Raw genomic sequence first — 21571 nt, forward strand, 5'->3', positions numbered from 1 at the left:
CTTTTGTGTTGCAGATAATGAGAGAATCTAAATTAGATTAACATACCCATTAAGTGGCATTGATTTACTCCTAACACTAAATGAAGTTAGGGTAATATAAGGCCCATTAATGAAATCAAAGGTATACTCCTTGTGTAGATGATTAGCCATACCTACTACAATGAGATCATCATTCTCTTAAGGTAAAATCGAGTTTTTCCCTCCTATGTAAGTTAATAAACTGAAATATATATATGGAATCTCAGGAACATGAAAAACATTGGTCAATATTCCAACATAATATCACCTATTGAAACAACAGTCACAAATTGATTGCATGTTGTCAAGATTTGATCATATGGTGGATCACAAAGAGAACCTAGAACTAACATAGTCTAGTGAAGTGGCATTGTGTTCTAATGCTCCTCAATCAAGGACCTAACCACTATTTTCAAATGCATGATTTGTGATAAAGGCACAACCCTTTCCCTTGTAACTCGAAGAAGTGTCTTTGTGCACCCTATTCACATGTTTGGTAGAATGAGATGAGGAAATTGAAATGTTATGTTCCTTGAGTAACTCCTTTAAGTCATGGATTTCATTTTTGTAAAAATGTTTTTCAATATGGCCTTTCTTACAAAAAAAAAACATTTTTCTCAATCCTTTTTAAGATTACTCTTTTGATGAGGTTGATTTGGAAGACTCACTAGCTTTTGGGTTGGGTTTATTCTTTTTTCTTCCATTTTCCTTTACGAGTAACAACAACTAATGCATGAGACTCTATGACATAGTTTTCACAAATTTTGGACTACACCCTAGTCAACCTTTCACAAAAAATCCTAAAGGACAACATAACAACTTGATTGCAATGTGGCAATAAGGAAGTGGCAAGAAAAAAACACCTTTCAATTATTCATTGTCAATCTTATGTTTTCCACACCCAACGAATTGAGAACGCAAGGATTTAAGTTTAACCAAATAGTCTCAATAGAAGGAAAAATATCAATGGAAAGCGATGCCATCTCTACTTCTAACTGCATTACTCTAATTTTACTAATTGAACCAAAAAGATCCTTAAGTTAATCACCTCTTTTGGTCTGGTGCAATCTTTGATGTGGAAGAATGAGGATTTTAAAATATAAAAGCAAATCAATCCCATTGCTTCATAATAATTCTCTGATGTGTGAATTTGTCATATTATGTGCCTCATTCATCATGGTAAAAGTGTCATAGCTTTCTCCAAACTTAGTGAAATTCAATCAAACCGAAACTAAATGAAAGGTAGCTATTTATCTCTCCAAGCATACCACACGTCATACAAGAGTCGTACAGAGCATGCCAATCAAGAAATAACGAGGAAGCATTTAGCAGTTCAATAGAATTTTATTTCTTCAAAATTCATAAAAACATCAACTCACCTTTTTCTCGACCATATAGAGCCTTTTTAAACCCTTCTTCAATAGATCCTCAACAGTCACTAAATACCTTTCAAATTGCAACCATTCCCACTTTGTACAACATTGACCCTTCATACTCAACAACCACTAAATACCTTCCAAATTACAACCATTCCCACTTTGAACAACATTGACCCTTCATAGGGTGAGCACTCTATGAAGGGGAGACATATAGCTTAAAGAACAGGGTTACGGAAGACGAACTAAGCGTGGACAGCAGAATGGATGAAGTTAAAAACAGGGTCAATGCGATGGAAAGTTCTATGCAGAGTATAATGGAACAAGGCTCTAATATTCTTAAGGCCAAGAAGAACATCAAGAGGTTCATAAATTATACAGATGACCAAAGCATCAGCAAGGGGAGGACCCTGCCACCCATAGCATAAAAGATAGGACCCTGGATGAAAGCTCTAGGAAGTGGACAAGATCTAGCACTGGAAAGGACACCCTGGTCTTTGACCAAGATCTACCAGAGACGAAGGAGGTGGCTGGCAAACTATCGGAGCTAGAGATAAGTGCAACAGAAATGCTAAGAGATATCGCCTGAGCACCCTGGCTTTCTTTGGGGTGTCCTGGCTTTTGTTGTCGCTCCCTGGCTTTATTTTTGTTTATATCTGTGTTTAGGGAGATGATTTTACTTTTTGCTTTATGCTTCTGTTCGAAGTCTTAAGCATATTGTTGTTGACTATACTTTATTTTGTTTGGGTTTCAGGGCCCTTTAAAGCCTGTTTTCCTTAATCAAAACCCTTCATACTCCACATTGTCCAATTTAACAACACTTGCAACATTGACATTTCTTTTTGGCAGCCAGACACTTCCACTCCCCTATTGACCAAACTTAGGCTCCAACACTCCTAAAATGTTCTTCTCAGGCCTTATTAAATGGAAAACACTAAAACAAAACAAAACATCAATATTAACCACCTTGAGGACTCTATTTCTTGGTTCTCCTACACCAGAAATATTGTGCTCAATAATTATTGTTGGGATTATTCCAGAGGGTGGCCGAGAGGAGCCTTATCGATGGAAAAAGGAACAAACTATCGTTGGTTTCAAAAAACTAATAATTAACTTGATTATCGCCACAACATGGATACAAGATTTATTGCTGACTCAGAGAGACAAATGGCTGCTAGGGATATTCCTTGGTGCCATGCCTACAGATATATATTGTTGCAACAAAGCACCAACAAGGCCACAAGTAGGGCAAACTGCACAAGAGCTTGATAGGGAAACCAAAAAGAAGACAAATGGTTGGAGCAATGATCAAATGCAAATCAAATTAAGTCCACAACTAGAGAGCACCACAACATATCTCTACGTTTAGATGAATTTGGCCAAATTGAGCCAAATATAATTTTACTGCAGAACAATGCTGGATTGAGCAAAATATTTACATAAGAGACAGCATGTGGATTGATGCGCTTCGCAAACAATCAGGGCATGAACTCACACGAAAAAAACTCCAAAGCAACTAAGACTCAAATGCAGGCTGAAAACTCACTAGAGCCTGCTCTAAATCATACAGAAGATAACAAGGACTCACCATGAAGCTGCATCCTTCAAGATCACACTAGGAGGCAACCAACCACCATGAGAGAAGGGAATGAGATGCACAAAGAAATGATTGCTTGCTTGCTGGATATTTTACCATGTACAATGGCCTACTTATATAGGTAACGTGTGAGCAAGAAACTACCCAAACAAAACAAAAAAAAGCTCCCTAAATAATAAGTTGCCTAAGCTTAAGAAAAAGGAAATGAGGAAAATCCTATTTAATCCACCAATTTGTAATGTATCTACTTATAGAAGTGCCGGATATGAGATATCAGGTTTACAAGCTTTTGTTGTATTTAAAGTCTGTAGATTATCTCAAGATTAAATAAATGAAGCCCAATTACAGAAAGTAATATAGTGATCCAGGCAACATTTGGTCAGCAGAAAGACAAATACTTGTATAGTGAAGCGATGTGTACTTTCTAACAGTATATAGTGGATGTGTTGCCAAATACATCATACCTTGTTTTCTCTTTGAGTCTTTATATTACAGATTTACTTGCATTATGCTGCTGCTCAACAACATGATTACTCCAGAAAAGAGAAAATTTGTCAACTTATTTCTTAAATAATCTATCACCAATACAGTAAATCAAGTCAAATTTTAAACTCTGGATAACTTAATAAAACATTTAACTGCTATGACTTGATAAAGCGAATTAAAATATTAAGTTAGTCATTATATATTACATGGATTTCCATCATCTTTTGCTAGCGTGCACAATAGGGTACAGATCAGTGTCCTCGGACACTTCCAATAAAACAATGCATTAATAGATATTAGTTTCCTAAGCCCACATATGTTCAAATATTTTTGATAGCACTCTCCTTGGTGAGAATTAAAATTAGAACATTTAGCTGCATGCCTTGCGATTGTGAACAATGAATGCTATATCCAAATTCAGCATTGCAAGTTTAAAACCAAAGAAAAGTAGTGATCAATTGAATTCGTGGATAGGGGAACAAAATACACTATAAGTCATCAAATTTTTCCTGCCCAGAACTCTTAGATGGCATTAACAATGTTCACAACATTTGTTATGTGGATTTGTCAATAAATTTAATAAATATAAAACATGATAGTGCAACAAGATAAGCTGCATAAATTTCATCTTTGGTGTCAACCCATTTCAATGTTTAGCACACAATAATACATCTGAATATGTTGAGTATTCAAAAGCTTTAAATTAATGAATGATGGCACCAAAAATGTGAAAGAACTTTATTGATAACAAAAACAACTTTAAATAACTCGGCGAAGTTCCCCAGTAAGAAGAGAGAATTTTCGGTGCTGTGATAATATGGAAGGAGTCATTACTCCGGGCAAGTCTATTTCTAAGATTCCATTCTTCTCTGTAGGATGGTTGTGGAATGTTGCATGTAGAATTGTTTGAAAAATTTGTAGAGGGTCACCATGGGCAACAAAAAGAATGCCATATCTGCAAAACACAATGACAGGAAATATGATCAGATTGTCTATTATTTCTTTGGGACTTGGAAGATAGAAGAAACAAAATGCAAACAATTACACTGTAGATCAAAAATTATAATCATTTTATTTTAAACCAATGAGAATAAGTTATTATTGTAGCTTGAATCAAGAGGTAATGGTAGTTGTTAGTAATTGGATGACCCAATCAAGGAGGTCATGACAAGTTTGTCTGCCTAAAATGACAAATTTCCAGCCACCTAGTAACATCTGATGTAAATAGTACCAGGCTGCATTGTCCTCCTATGCCTGCCCAAAGAATGACTAAAGACATTGCAGGTGCAAGATATGGCCAACAGAATTGAACCAAAACTACTCAAGCTAGAACCATCACTAGTAAAAAAATATTATATTCCTTCCCTGATCCGGCCATGAATTAAACTAAAATGGTGTCATCTACAGGTACTAAAACTGTTAAATATTAATGAGCATAAATTTATTTTTTCTGTATGTCAATTAGATGGATCCATAGATCCTTAAAGAAGTGCATGTATGAAGAGATATGACTCTTCCATAAAAAATGCCAATTGATAAAACCTAAATTATATTTTTAACACCCCCTATAAACTTTATTTTATCTCACAGCTTAACTAGATATGGTGGGGGGCACCTATAACAAATAGGTTTGTTAGCAACCGTGTACAAAAGAAGAATATTTGATGTTATCTCTTTCAAAACATACATAATTTTATTCTTGTTTTGAACACCCTTGATTGCTTTTGTCTATTAGTATTCATAATAAGACATCCTTCATGGGTATATCCATAAGGAAGGTGAAGTACTTCCAAAGATCATAGGAATCAACATAAAAATGGTGAAGCATTTCATAATATCTTTGCGATCAAAGCCTTCAAAGATATCAATAAAGTTCAGTGTTTCCACAGATCTTTGTGTAAACAAAACCTTCACAAATATCAATAAAAGAAGGTGAAACATTTCATATGACCTTTGTGACTGAAACCTTCATAGATATCAATGAATAAAGTGAAGTGTTTCCAAAAATCTCACAATCAAAGATTTCATATCGATGATTACTGTGATCAATTTCACTAACAATGTTTGCGATTAAATCTTTCACAACTATAGTAATGTAATCTCCATGATCAACACAACAAACTCAATGATGTTTGCAACCAATATTAAAGTATCTCAACAATGCTTTCTGCAATCAAAACTATGATCTTTGCGGCCAACACTATAGCTTCTTAGGTTCAACAATTATCTTTTGCAATTAATATTACTTATTCTTGCATACTTGTTATTTTGTCCAACATAAGAATATTTATGGCTGTGCAACATTTTAGGGATTCTTGCAACTTTTTTCCATCTGAATCCATCAATCCATCCATAATCAAATTACACGAAATCTTTCATAGATTGCCCATAAGTTGAACAAAAGGTGAAAATTCCCAATATTTTTATGCTTTATGTTCTTCCTTGTGATAAAGCAAACACTATACTCTTTGAGCCAATTTGCATGAGCCTACGATACTTGCAATATCAGTTCTATCTTTCTTACTATATCCAAGACCTTCATTCTTTGGCCTCATACTAGTTAAAAGCAGTATAACACAAGGACTCACATTCCCCTCCCAAACCTTGAAGTACCCATCCCCAAGATGTCCCCGCACCAAGTACTTGAGTACACAAGTACCCTGTTAGAAAGTAAAGTCCACCAAGATAACCGAGAGGGGGGGGGGGATGGGGAGTGAACTAGTTATCCAATTAAACCAACTTTTATCAACTTTATTAAATCTGAAACATGTAATCAATAAGTGCAACAACTATAGCAAGATCACCATACACAATAACGTCAGATTTGTTAACTAGGGAAACCCTTGATTAGAGGGAAAAACCCGGTGGGGATGGTACCCACAAAATGATGTACTAATATATAAATTCCTTGCAAGAGGATGGACCCTGTTAGGAGTCAATGAATTACATTCAGTACATATCAGTCTTTGTTAGGAGACTTTGAATCCCTATGAGGAGCTGTGCCAACGACAAAAGGACCTATTGGCCATTTTTGCCCCCCATTCAACCCATCATCAATAACTGATCAGAGATATCTTCAATGGGTTGGATCCTATGCTGTGGGTTAACACACTAAAAGTTGGCGGCTAACATTTCGTGTTATCCGGTTCCTTCTTTTACTGAGTTGGTTTGGGTTCTTCATTGACCGAGTTAGCTTGGTTTACTCTTCGCCCGAGTGACTTAGTTCTGGATCGGTTTGTTCTTTAATGGAGTGAACTCAGTTTCTTCCTTTGTCGAGTTGATTCATTTCCTTCATTCACCGAGCTGTGAATTAACATGTGCATCTGTAGGGGTTAATATTTTGTGAACCATTTTCGCCATTTTTGAGAGGCGCTTTTATGCTCTTTCCGAAATAGTGAATTTTGCTATTTCGAAAGGCTTACCTTTTTGCCTTTCCAAAAAAGCGAAATTCGTTATTTTGGAAAGTGTCCTTCTTGCTTCTACGAAATCGCGAAGTTGTTGCTACCTCCTCCACTGTGTGTTGGAAAACGTGTCAATCCTCATATTCATGCCACATAGCGGATTCTTCTTTGCTAGAGTTATTTTTGATCCGATGACTCGCATTTTTGAATTGCTGCCTTTTGCTCTTGCGAAGATGCGATGGCCGTCAAATCTAGATGCATCTTGTGGGGATTTCTGGATGCATCTTGGTCGTCTGCTTGATACAATGAAGATTTGCATCTATCGTTGGGTTTTAATCACTGGTTGGGGAGATTTTCACAGCATCTAGGTCATCCATTTCAAGAAGAAGATCTACATTGACGACTCCTTTTGGGGCAGACAAATTTATTCCACGTGGGTCAATTCTATAATTTTGTGGCAGGTTAACATTGCTTGTTATCCCATCTCGCATTTTTTGACAGCTGCACTAATTCATTTGGTACGGCCATGACACATTACAAGGACTGTTCCTTTATTGCAGAATGACATTTTGGGCCTTGTTCTACGGCATCAATGCATCTCCATGCCTCTTTATTGATTGTAATGATCAAATCTTTTGGATTTGATCTCTCTTATGGCTAGATGCATTGATTTTGGTTTCTTCCTATCACTTCTACAACAGATTGTATTTCATGATCAGATCTCACTCTGATATTCATTTATTGTTGCTCTCTGTAAGTCAACTCCAGTCTTGTGGGGTTTGAACTCCAAGTTAAATCTGAGTTATGCTTGATCTATAAAGGCAGTTGTAAATACTTTTTTTGGGTTCTTCTTTGGTTCTTTTACAGCAGCATTATGACCTGTGATTGTAAATTTCTTGTTTTGCCTTGCATTAATAGAAACCCTTATTTTCCTCTTCTTGTCATTTGACTATCTTGTGCATGTTTTGCCTTGTGTTAAATGTTTATGTTCCATCTTTTGAATCTGTATGCTGTGCTAGCTGCTCATGAATGTTGTAATGTGAATATCTCTTTCCTTGCAGCATTTCATTTGTTTAAACCTATATATGAGCCTTTAGAAGGTGAATAAGAGTCAAGATCCATGACTTTGGGTGTCTTTTATTGATGTTGGGTGCATCTACAGGTAGAGTTTAAATCACATTCTATCTCGGTGCATCACCTCCCTTTTCCGTTTTGCAATTTCTTTCACTTCTCCTTGTCCATTTTCCTTCCTAGTAGTAATTTAGGTGCATCCTGATAGTGAGGAAGCTGGCCTTCTCTAGAGATTTAGCCTTAGAGTGCAAGTCCCACACTTGGAGGTTGTTTCCATGTTACACAAGGTCACTTGAAGGTCATACCTCAAGTAGGGGAGCAAACTTTCATGTCAATAGGACCCACTGTCCAAACAGCTTCAAGGGCAAGATCGCCGAACTCAATGTCTAATTGATATTAGTAATATCCTTCACAAAATAATACCAATAAGAAACTGTCCACAACAACCTCTTTTTGCCAAATACAATCTCTATCAAATTGCCGTGCCTTATCCTTACCAAACACTTATCTAATCTCAAGATATAAATATCAGGTTCACTGGATCTCGCATCCAAGTTTGCCTACTCCCATTACATAAACCTCACTTACAACCAATCACAACACACTCTATCACAAGGAAAATAACTTTCCTCTATACCATGTCCTCAAACTAAATATTGAGTCAGCCTCGAGGCTTTCTCAATTTATAATTAATATAGGACCACATTAAGATAATACAATACACATTACATTACATCTTTTCACAATTTCATAATACTGTTGGCTCACAGTCTTTACAATTCTTTACATGTGCAACCTCAAGCTTATCGCGATCAACCACTACATCATTGTCATGTCTTCTACCTCTGTACAACTGCACTTAATTAGATTCTATCTTTGTTAGGAGATATAATCAAAACAACACTGACTACTTCTCAGGAACTCTACCAGAACTCTATCTTCAATAAATCTTGAATAATTGTCAATTGTCTTCATATATCTTCATGTGCGCTTAACCACATGATCAAGACACTATGAAACATATCCTCAACTGTGCATATCCACATCTTCAATCTTGAAACTGCACAACCTCGATCTCTATCTATTGCTCTATCAGACTTCACAGAATCATTAGTATGTTCACATCAATGACAAATAGTCATGAATGCAACATAATGGAGCTCCAATTTTTACAAATTTGGCCTCCATTTGAGTTCCCTCTTTGATCCTTTATTATAAGCATTCTATTAAAGTCTCATTATCCTGATTTGTTGGAAAGCCTAATTGAAAAATTCATGCATTTCTATGAAAGCATATGGATCAAAGGTTTCAAACTAAGGAATGATCCATGCATTTCTATGACAAGCTTGTTACAAGTAAAAGGCTACAGAGGAGAGTGGAAGAATGGAGTCAAATACGGATGAATACTTCCAGAATAGTGACATGAAGTTTATTCAAACAGGACAACTATTTACAATGGTATATATAAAAAGAAATATACTATATGATTGGTGGAAATATGATTGATGAAAAGAATGGTAAAGCAGAAAATTATAAAAAGTAAATATGATCCTCAAGCACATATTAATCTATTACTGATATGAATATGAGAGTTGAAGATTTGTGAATTTTCGTCTGAGCTGCATGACAGAAACTTTTCCATGAGGATATTGTATCCTTTGCATTGTTGTAGAGGTGTCAAGTCTGTGAGTTGTCGATGATGTGTTTTGAGATGGAATAAAGACACCATATTCATTTCCAAGGAAGAAACAGGTTGTCGCCTTCATGTTACCAGTCGGATCAATGAGATATGATATAGGCCCGAAGTCGGGAGTGGACTGAATTTGAGAAATTGGACAAGACTGCATACGAAACACATGGCTGTAGCTCTACAAATTTCTGAACCATGGCTTTGTGAACACCAAGTTCTTCCTTTCAGTTCATTTCCAAGATAACATATCATACAGAATGCGGGACATTCAAGTTTTGGAATGTTTGATAAAAGTTAAATGCCCATAAAACGCAAGGAATGATGCTGATAAGCATCTAAAGGAAGCAATGATATCTTAAACATATTCCATAGATATCAATACACAATTAACATATATGAACAATTATAAGAGGTGGAAATCATTAATTTTCATACACAGCGGCAAAAATTAAAAAATAATGTTGTGCGCAGCCTACTAAATCACCAGCTATGATATCCTTTGCATCTCTGCTATGTATTAAACATGGTAATTATTGTGAATGTTCAAACCCCAAAAAGAGTCTTTCACCATCGATTCTAAAATTTAACGTGCATCTGTCATTGGCTCCTTTGTCGTGATTAAAATGAAATAACATTTATGAAATATGGTGTTTGGAGGTAGATGTAAGCCCAGGTCTGCTATCAGAAATTTCTCAGCGAGTCTGAGAAATCCTATTCCGCTTGATATGATATACCACAGAGGATGTCTGCCAAAGTATGTTTGAGGAAAACATTCGCAAAATACTTAGATGGCAATTTGTAAAGATAAAAAAAAATTCCAATTGTTTATTCAAATACCATCAAGAGTTTGGTGTATGCAGAGGGTAAAGAGAGAAGGCTTTTATGGCAGAACGACAATCAATCTCTCCCTCAAAAATATAATAGACGGTATGAACACAAATTTAAAAAATCTCTGTACGATGAAGACCCAATTGCCAATGTTAAAGATAGTAAGGATTCTTCAACGATATGCAGGGAACACCCAAAAATCTCGAAGCGCTGTCCATACAGGATGAAGGAATGCAACATTAGAGTAGCCTGAAGGAGACTGCGCAGAAAACACCGACCAGGAATAACGTCAGGAACAATTATAGAAGATCCAAGTATTGAACGGTGGTAAAAAAACCATGTCAAATATTCAAATAGAACTAATCCTATCATTTATTAAGATACAAAATGATAATACGAGTATGTGGTGCAGTTGAAAGAGAAAAAGGTACAAGCAAAAAACCAGAGATGATCGAAGGATCAGTTATTGGAAACTATGTATTTTATTTAGCGAAATATGAGTTTTTTATTGAAAAGGTGTGATTCTTGAATTTAAAAGTCACATTCCCTTGTTATTAAGCGATATATATATAGGGGAAGTCAAAAGAACAAGAAGACACATTCTAAGATATATTCGGAAGCACAAGAAAAGTATTTTACATTCACTTGTAAGGAGGAATGAGAAGCAAAAATATGGCTTTGTTAACATTCAAATATAATATTTTAATGATAAATAAAATTTAAGGTATGGAGATTTAAATTGCAGTTGATTCATCCTTTATAATCTATTTTAAAATTCCATAAACAATTAAAATGTCAAATAAGTGGATAGGGTCATTTATGGCATTTAAAACTCAATCATCATAGATATAGTGAAATATTGAATTGTTTCCGTATCTATGTCCAGTTTGTCTCCCTGCCTTAGGAGTTAAAGTACAATATGGACTAATTTAAAATTGCGTATATGTACTTGATCCATCGCATCTTGATCATTAAACTACTTATAGTTTAAGTGCACAGAACTTTATAAAGTTGTACGTGGTAATCTTCATTGTAGTTGACTAACGTTGCTCGAATAAGCACAGGCACTAGTCCTTTGAATCATTTAAGTATTATTGGATTTATATTTGAAGTCAGAAAACCTATATCTTCCTTCTTACAAGCATAAGATCCATTAATGACAAACATTATACAAAACATTCAACTTAAGCACTCAACATTCAATTTGATTTTGATCGAGTTTGAAGACCTTGCCAATTGGAGAACTTGCAAAGCTTAAATTCACTATAGAAAAGCTTTGAAACAAATGATTAGGTTTGAAGTGAAGGTTTACCTACCTAGGTGTAGCAAAGGCTGAAGTGCAGGGCAATCAAAGTTATTCTCATTCATTGGCTAGAATTGATTGAGGAATCTTATTGGAGAATTGACAAGCTCTTGGATTTTCAATCTGTGGTTTTGGGAACCAACACAACACAGTGATGGTAGGATAATCCCCCCTAGGAATATCAGCAACAAACACCCCACGTCCATCGTTCTACAACCATGCCACCACTGGGATGGGTACTTGAATTTCAATTTGAATTTTGATTTTTGAATGTTACTATTGGGCATGTAATATGTTACTATGTTAAATGTTCAATGGTTCTAGTTGTAAAGTTCTACAAATTCTTTTGATTTGAATCAGACTTACAGTACAGTTCCAAGATGCTAAGAATGATCTTTTAAACAATATGTGTATTCAGATTTTATTGATGCAGATATCACTAATGTTTACTGCAAGTCTAGTCCTCTATACTCGATCTTGTGTGATTGAAAATATCTCTGCTATGTATTCGTGGGAAGGAGAATGCTTGGAAGATCAAACTGCTATGTGTATGTGTCCTCCAAACTGCATTAACAACCCGTACATATATCCTATCTAGAGGGTATGTCCCTCAAGGGACATAACCCTTGGCATTTAACAAACAAATTTGTCATCCCTAAGCCGGCGATCTTAGTAGATAAATTAGTTATCACTAACTAAGTTAACCAAGAACAAAACAAGGTATTTGTCTATAAACCACTGGCACCTTTAGAGAAAATATATATTAATTTGAATGCTATTCATTAGGAATATGAGTATAGAAGAGCAGGTACAGTCTATACCATCAAACTTGTAGGTTATCTAGGTTAGATTCTTAACACTCCCTCTTAACCTAATAATCCTACAGAGACATATCATATCTAGTGACATCAATATAGATGTTTAAGCAAGAGTTAATACTCTATATCTGTCTGTCTTTTCTTAGTATGTGATATCATAGAACACATGATACAAAGTCATATTACTAAATCTGTGATATGACAATTCACTACTACTAGTGATAAGACACATGTTGTGACTCATAGAAACTGGTATTTCTATATCACAACGAGATCCTGAGTTTAAGATCTACCAGAATACAGGATAAACCTAAAGAATTCTAAGATTCTTCCTTTATCCAATTTGTGACCCATGAACATAGCAATGTCAATGTCACAATACAATCTAAAACTCATCTTAACCTTAGAGTAAAATCTACTATTTAGTACATTATCTAAGAGATCATCATCTCTCATAATGTTTTTTACACAAGTATTCATTATTTCAGAGATTGTCACCTCTTAAATAATGATTACACATGGTGGAGCCCATAACAGTCAATAGCCTAACAAAAATAAAAATATTTTATTAATAATCAAAAGAGTACAAATGGATTACAACTCAACCATACCAAGTCTCCTTCTGAAATGTTCTATCTTTACTCTAGATAGAGATTTGGTGGGTATGTCTGCTCTCTAATTTGCAGTACAAATGTGTTCCAAATTTACAAAATTCCTACCTACCATATCTCTTACATAATGGTAAGGAATTTCAATATGCTTGGATCTGTCATGGAAAACTGGATTCACTGAGAGCTTGATGGAACTCTGATTATCACAATGAATAATCGTAGGATTCATGGCTTGCTCAAATAATCCCACAAGTAACTTCCTCAACCATACTGCTTCTCGAGAGGCCATCGCTGTTGCAATGTATTCGGCTTCTGTGGAGCTCTGAGCTACTAAAGAATGCTTTCTGCATATCCATGAAATAATAGTTGATCCTAAACTGAAACAACATCCTAAAGTGCTTTTCTTGTCTTTAACACTTCCACCCCAATCTGAATTGGTGAATCCATGCAAATCTAAAGCAACTTTCTCATATTTGAGTCCATAATTAAGAGTGCCTTGTAAGTATCTCATAATGTGTTTAACAACAACTAGGTGAATCTCCTTAGGTTCACACATAAACTGACTTAAGGTATGAACAGCATAGCAAATATCAGGTCTTGTATTTACTAGGTACATGAGGGACCCAATCATCTGTCTATAGAGAGTAGAATCTATTGGAGGTGATTCTGTAGCTGCTTCTTTAAGTTAATGCAAATTGGTCTCCATTGAAGAAGACATATACTTGCAATTCCACATTCCAAATTTCTTCAAGATATCTAAAGTGTACTTTCCTTGATTCGGTACGATACTATCAGAATTCTATCGTACTTCCAATCCTAGGAAGTAATGAAGAAGCCCCAAGTCTTTCATCTCGAATTCTCTAGTTAGATCTTTCTTGCACTGATCTATAAGATGATCATCACCTGTGATTAATAAATCATCAACATACAATATCAGTATTACCATATCATCTTTATCTCTTTTATAATATAAGTTTGGATTGGCTTCATTCTTGGAGAATCCTAAGCCGGTGAGATATTTATCAATCCTTTCATACCAAGCCCTGGGAGCCTATTTAAGCCCATAGAGAGCTTTCTTGAGCCTACAAACAAAGGTGTTAGGATCATGAGTTTTAAATCCTTCTGTTTGCTCCAGATACACTTCTTCTGAAATCTTTCCATTTAGAAATGTTGTCTTTACATCCATCTGATGTACCTTCCATCCCTTAGATGTGGCAATTGCTAAGACAGCTCGAACGGAAGTATATCTGGCAACAGGAGCAAAGGTTTCTTCATAATCAATCCCTTGTTTCTGAGAAAAACCTCTGACTACAAATTTGGCTTTATATTTCTCAATACTTCCATCAGCAGCATGCTTTATTTTGAATATCCATTTGGAAAAAACAACAGATTTTCCTTTTGGTCTTGGAACTATTTCCCAAACATCATTTTTCATAATTGATTGATATTCTTCTATCATAACTTCTTTCCAGGTTGGATGTTTAATAGCATCAGAAGGATTGGTTGGCTCAGCTTTGGATAAATCAATCATATTTGTTGTATAACCAAAGAATCTTTTAAGTCTTTTACTTTCTTTGATTGATCCTGAAGGTGCAACAAAGTCTTGAGCTGCTTCAACTGTTTTTATGGCCCAAAGTGGTCTTTTCTTTGAATTTTCCTCAAGGTTGATATTTTCATTTTCAACCTCTTCTAGGTTCTCCCTCTGGGATTTAGATTCACTAATTCTTTTAGAACTTGATAAAGGAGAAGGTTCATTGGAACTTATGGCTCTTTTGAATGCAAGATCTTCCTCAAAGATTACATCTCTGCTAAGTTCAATAGTTTTCTGTCCAAGTATGAAAATTCTATATGCTTTAGAAGTTTCACTATACCCTACAAGGATACCTTTCCTCCCAGATGGTTCTAATTTGGTTCTCTTTTCTTTTGGAACATGAATGTATATAGGACATCCAAAAATACTGAGATGACTTATATTGGGTTTTAGTTTGGTAAATACTTCTTCAGGGGTTTTATCTTTAAGATAGGAGTGAGGGCTTCTGTTTTGAATATATACAGTAGTACAAGAGGCTTCTGCCCAAAGATAGTATTCTAGATTTTGGTCAAAAATCATAGCCCTAGCAGCTTCTATAATTGTCCTATTCTTTCTTTCAGCTACCCTATTTTGTTCTGGGTTATAAGGAACAGTGTACTCCCTCCTAATCCCTGATTCTTTACAAAACCTTTTAAACAAGTCTAAGGAATATTCTCCTCCATTATTTGTTCTAAGGGTTTTAATTTTATGTCCTAAAAAATTTTTAGTTAATGTTTTGAATTCTTTAAATCTTTGTAGGATTTCTTTTGGTTCCTTGCATTTTAAAAAATAAATCCATGTTTTCCTAGAGAAGTCATCTACGAACAACATATAATACCAGAATCCTCTAAGAGAGGGAACGGACATAGGTCCACATAAATCTAAATGAATTAATTCTAGTACATTATTTGTTTTTCTAGTACTATCATCAAAAGGACTTCTAGTACTTTTACCCAAAGCACACCCTTTGCAAATACTAGGGTGATCTTTATTTAACTATGGTAATCCGGTAACCATCTTTTCCATAGTTGATAAGGTTTTAAAATTTAGATGCCCTAATCTTCTGTGCCATTTTTCGTTAGAATCTTCAGCTTCGTGAACTAGGGCTTGAATGGACCAATTGGACTCTGCATTCAATTCATACAAATATCCCTTTCTTTGACCAATTAATTTAGCTTTCTTGATGGAAGAGTTTTTAGCCCAAGTTAATACTTTTCCATCCACAAATGCAACATTGTGTCCATCATCTTCAATTGCTGTAATAGAGATTAAGTTTCCTTTAATCCCTGGTACATAGAGTACACCTTTAAGAAGAAGAGTATTTCCTATTTTTAGTTTCAAAGTGCAATTTCCAATTCCTTCAACTGAGTGTGCAAAGTTATCACCAATAGTAACTTCACCGTTAACTTTCTTTGATAAGGAATCTAGAGTTTCTTTGTATCTCGTTATATGTCTGGAAGATCCATTATCAATTACCCATGCCTTATTTGAGATTTCATTTGATAGAGAGGAATACAAAACACGATTCTCAGAATCATAAGTCTCTTCTTCTCTAATGACATTTGTACAATTTGCCTGTTGTTTGGAATTTTCTGGACAATTAGATCTATAGTGTCCAAATTTTTCACATTTGAAACACTTTATTTTAGATAGATCTTTCTCGGGCTTTCCATTCTTCTGATTTCCCCTTTTCTTCAGAAAGTGCTTTTTCTTGACTTTATAGGAGTTTGCATTAAGAACGTGAAGTTCTTCATCTTCTACTTTTGGTTTTCCTCCTTTCTTTAGTTTTCTTGCCTCTTCTCAAAGACAATCATTCTTAAGTCTGTTAAAGTCTGGAAGCTGATCTCTAGCACTTATTCCTTGTGCAAATGTTTCCCATGATTCTAGCAATCCATCTATGGCCATGAGTGTTAGTTCGGTGTAATTAATGATGGTTCCTATGCTTGATAATTCATCTCTAATGCCGGCACCTCTTAGGAAATAAGAGTTTATCGATTCTCCTTTCTTTATTTGGATGTGATTCAGTTGTCTTTTTGGTGCAAGAACCCTAGTTGCATTGTTTACTTCATATGCATTCCGTAATGCATTCATCATATCGTAGGTAGTTTGGTGTTTCGTACGCATAGGTACGATATCAATTTTAACTCCATCCAAGATGATTTGAATGGCTTTTCTATTTCCATTGGTCCATATGGATTTGTGAGGTTCAACTGGTGGCTGTTTGGATGCTCCATCAACAAATTGTTTAACATTGTTTTATTCAAGAATCATCAAGATTCTGAATTTCCATGCTTCAAAGTGTTCCTTCCCATGGAATTTGTCCTCAGGTCTAATTGTATATGCCATTGAAAATAGGAGAAAACTACTGAATATATATGAGGTTTGATTACTGAAATTTTGCAAAGCCCTAGATCTGATAACTTGGCTCTGATACCATGTAAAGTTCTGCAAATTCTTTTGATCTTGAATCAGACTTATAGTACAGTTCTAAGATGCTGAGAATGATCTTTTAAACAATATGTGTATTCAGATTTTATTGATGCAGATATCACTAATGTTTACTGCAGGTCTAGTCCTCTATACTCGATCTTGTGTGATTGAGAATATCTCTGCTATGTATTCGTGGGAAGGAGAATGCTTGGAAGATCAGACTGCTATGTGTATGTGTGTCCTCCAAACTGCATTAACAACCCGTACATATATCCTATCTAGAGGGTATGTCCCTCAAGGGATATAACCCTTGGCATTTAACAAACAAATTTGTCATCCCTAAGCCGGTGATCTTAGTAAATAAATTAGTTATCACTAAGTAAGTTAAACCAAGAACAAAACAAGGTAATTGTCTATAAATCGCTGGCACCTTTAGAGAAAATATATATAAATTTGAATGCCATTCATTACGAATATAAGTATAGAAGAGAAGGTATAGTCTGTACCATCAGCCCTATAGGTTATCTAGGTTAGATTCTTAACACTAGTGCATGCAATTTTTCTATGTTCAAGTACTTTAATTTAGTATGTTCTACTGAAACATCATTTCATAACTAGCATTTCAAGTTGTATGTGTATACCATACAACATCCCTCCCTGCACCGTCCTCCCCAAGCTGCCGTCCTCTAGCTGTCCTAAAAATGAGACCCATTCTCCCCACGTCTTGGAAACTTGTCCTGACATACCCCAATACTGGTGTTACACTAGTTAAAAGAGCTTCCTAATCCCTTGCCCATGTTTTTCCCAATCACTTTGCAACATAACCCCATTTTCTTCATGTTATGCAAACCAACATTCTTTTCAACCCAACCTTTGTCATTATCATCACAACTTATAAAATTTGTAGATCCAAACACATCCTTACCTTCAGCTTCACACTCTTCACCCATATCAAATGGTAGATTAAATGAAAAATACAAATAATTAGTATCACATGAGACATTGTATAGTGCAGGTTTACACTTTAGAATTTGATTTTCACTTGCATATGCTTCAGGTAATTGATTGAAAAAAATAGTTTCCTCTCTTAATTCGGATACTTCTTTTTGGGATCTATTTTCCTCTTTTCATTCTTTATTTTCCTTCCTAATTTTCTAACTTTTCTTCCAAAATACTGTTTACACACATTAGATTTTCATTTTCTTTCTTTGTTTTTTTACCACTCTTTCTCATTCAAAACAAATGACTTCAACTTATTGTGTTTATTTGCTTAATTTGGGACAGAAATATAGGTATCGAGATAAAATTATAGTAGTGCAGTGAAAGGTGGATCTCGAATTAGACTCCATGATCTTTTAATCTTTGCTTGAGGACAAGCAAAATCTAAGTGGGGAGGACTGTCATGTCTCCAACATTAAGAAAACCTAAGCAAACAACCTTTATCAGAAAACCAGCTTATTTATAGGACCTCATGATTTTCTGAGAATAGCGACCAGGAAATTAAATATGAATCTGTACCAGCATTAGTCTGTGCGCCGTGATATGAAAGGACATTATCCCCACGGACAGCAATATGTCTTGCAGATTGTTTGACATCTTTAGTAAGGAGAAACATATGGTGAAACAGTGATAGATAGCTTGATACGAGGCATTACAGAGTCATTACGGCTCCTGGAGGATAGGTGCAACAACAGTTACTAGTGCTGATTGTACTGCAGCGAATAAGGGTGACACCGGGAATTCCTGTTGTAGGGCATCTTCAAAAATATTGTAACATGATATGGTAAGATAAAGATATTTTTCATATTGAGCACTGCCAAATCATTTGAGGAATTTGATTCGACTAAAGGCTATGATAGGCAATTAAGAGTTGTCACAAACTCAAACTAGATTATGATTAAAAACAGTAACATTTACGAAGGCAGCAGTTCATAAATACAATAACTCAAAGGTTTGTTATGGTGGCCGACCTCTTACTATGGAAGCTTACAGATTAAAATAAAATCAATTTAATTGTGAAGACCGACATCCTCCATGTCGCAACGCATCCCTCATGATGAAACACTTTGATATATATATATATATATGGGAGTTATTTGAACTTCGAAGTTAAGTTGCCACCACAGGTATGGGAAAATATTTTTTACCCTTGGGTATGTGTATAGATATATATAAAGAAATATATAGAATTGTAAAACTTACTCGGTAGTGTTGATACTTCATCATTGACCAATGCCAAATGCCAAAGATTGAAAGTTCTTACCTTATGCTGAATTTTCATAGTTTCTTTCACACATTCACAATAATTTAACCTATTCATCCCAATCTTTCATTTCATTAAGATTTTGTATTTCTGTTGGCTTTATAGATTCTTCATTATTTTTAAAGTTGAAACAGATGATTTATGATCAATGTCCTTAAATTTTTATCCTTTAGGCTTTAATGGAAATGATTGTTATTTGAATTCTATATATATATAAACCTACACAACTTCAAATGGAAGAAAAAAGTATAACTTTTGTCATGTACAACTAGCTAAAATGGACAGCACAAAATGCTAAGAATGTGAAATGCATACATACAAAACATAATGAAATGCTGAGAAAAAATTATTTCCTCAATGTAGAATGTATGCATCATCCTCAACTGCAATTAAATGATCTCAAATGCCATTATAACCCATGATTATTGATGTATATCTCCTACTCTATAGGCTAGTAATAAGCAACTAGTAGAGTTACTTATTCTAATGAGAGATGGATTCATGTTGAATCACTACTCATGAAACATGGGTCAATGAGTTTGACTCAAAATCACACAGTTAAATCCTGATAGCAATATCACAACTAGTAGAGTTGTTACGAAGTTAATTTGTACCGAAGGTTTGCGACGGTTGTATCCTTAATCTACTAGAGTACTATACGTAGGGGCTGTCTAGAACAATGAAGGATATGTTGGTATTGATGTTAATGTAAGGCTTTGGTACAATCAATAAAATAATACTCTGCCTATTGTCCTACATTTTGTCAACACAAAATGTAGGTAACAGTATGAAACTTTCTCAACTTAGTTTCGGTTTTCTCTGAGTTAGTTCATTATTTAATTGGATAACATTGCTCAATCAATTGACCCCAATTGATATAATGAACATTTTATTGAAGAATTTCATCAAGTCTTTTAAGTTATTCTGTTTGTTGAACCTATGCTTGATTTTTTAAGCATTCAATGTCATTTTTCTTGTTTTTGTTTGTGTGTTAGTTTTCGGTCTTTTGGCTTTGCTCAAATTATTGCATTCGGTTTTCCCGTTGATTCAATCTATACTAGAGCTCAATTGGACTTGGTAGTCAAAAGATATGATCATTTTAGTGCCCAAAAGGTGGACTCTCCAGGTGCTACCGCACGATTTAAAATATCATTTTATATTTTATCAGAAGAGGTACCCTACTATTAATGAAAAGCGGTCTTTTGGAGCAGAGTCACTCCAAAGTTAAATGGCTAGCCGCCATCTACATCTTTCAGCTTGGTGAGGTCTTCTACTAATAGCTCTACATTCCAAACTGCTTAATTGCTCGCCTGATTCGATGAGTTCAATTACCGATGGTTGCATGCCTGATTCCGTAGGTTCAATTCATAAAGAGTGGTTGCCCTACTATCTATAGGTGAATGGTTCAATGCCTACGTATGAAGCATTTTCAGAAATAATAGATTCAAGAACCCCAAATCTGGCAATCAAATCCTCATAACAATTCAATACAATGTTTTCACTGACTTCTCTCAATGATACAACTTCAGTCCAACGTGTGAAATAGTTTGTTGTTGTTAAAATCCACTTATGCCCAGCTCTGGAACTTGGACTTATGGGACCTACAAATTCAATTCCCCACCTCATAAAAGGCTATTCTACAATGATAGGATGCAAGGGCAAGGCTACAAGCCTTTCCTTTAAAGCAAATAAGGCACATTTTTCATATTTTCTTGCCCAAGCATGGGTATCCTTGAATAAATCAAGTCAATAATAGCCTACTCTCAGAATTTTGTATGATGTTTTTGGGGAGAAATGACCCCTACATCATGAAATTCCTCAAAGAACATGTTGACTTGATCAACATCAACACATCTTAACAGCATACAACTATGGTCCTTGCTAAATAAAACATTATCAACTAGAACATATGGTATAGATTGCAATCTAAAATACTTGTGCTTCGCTTTATCCAGCTTAGAGGGCATTCCCTTGTTTGCAAGAAGTGAACCATCTCACTCAACCAGCTAGCCAGTTGTTCATTTTCAACTTCAACACCATTAACTAGTAGTATCTCTTGGTTTTTCTTTGCTTACTGAGTGGACTCGTTAGCATTTCAATCTTGGAGTA

General features: G+C 35.1%; 1 protein-coding gene across 2 annotated transcripts in view; it reads right to left on the reverse strand.

The window, feature by feature from the left end:
* Positions 1-3907: 3907 nt before the first annotated feature.
* Positions 3908-21571, reverse strand: part of LOC149547931 (Phosphoglycerate mutase family protein) — a 245922-nt gene continuing 228258 nt past the window's right edge. Inside the window, exon 6 of one of the 2 annotated variants that reach the window (XM_089791971.1) lies at positions 3908-4432. In XM_089791971.1, the coding sequence (XP_089648097.1) occupies positions 4237-4432 (196 nt within the window). In that variant the 3' untranslated portion in view covers positions 3908-4236. Of the gene's footprint in view, positions 4433-10025; positions 10727-21571 lie in introns of those variants that run through there. The other variant, XM_089791972.1, reaches the window with a different exon arrangement.

The sequence above is a fragment of the Cupressus sempervirens genome, chromosome 7 (assembly GCF_028749045.1).
Source record: "Cupressus sempervirens isolate cs-2001-9-10 chromosome 7, ASM2874904v1, whole genome shotgun sequence".
Classification (NCBI taxonomy): Eukaryota; Viridiplantae; Streptophyta; class Pinopsida; order Cupressales; family Cupressaceae; genus Cupressus; species Cupressus sempervirens.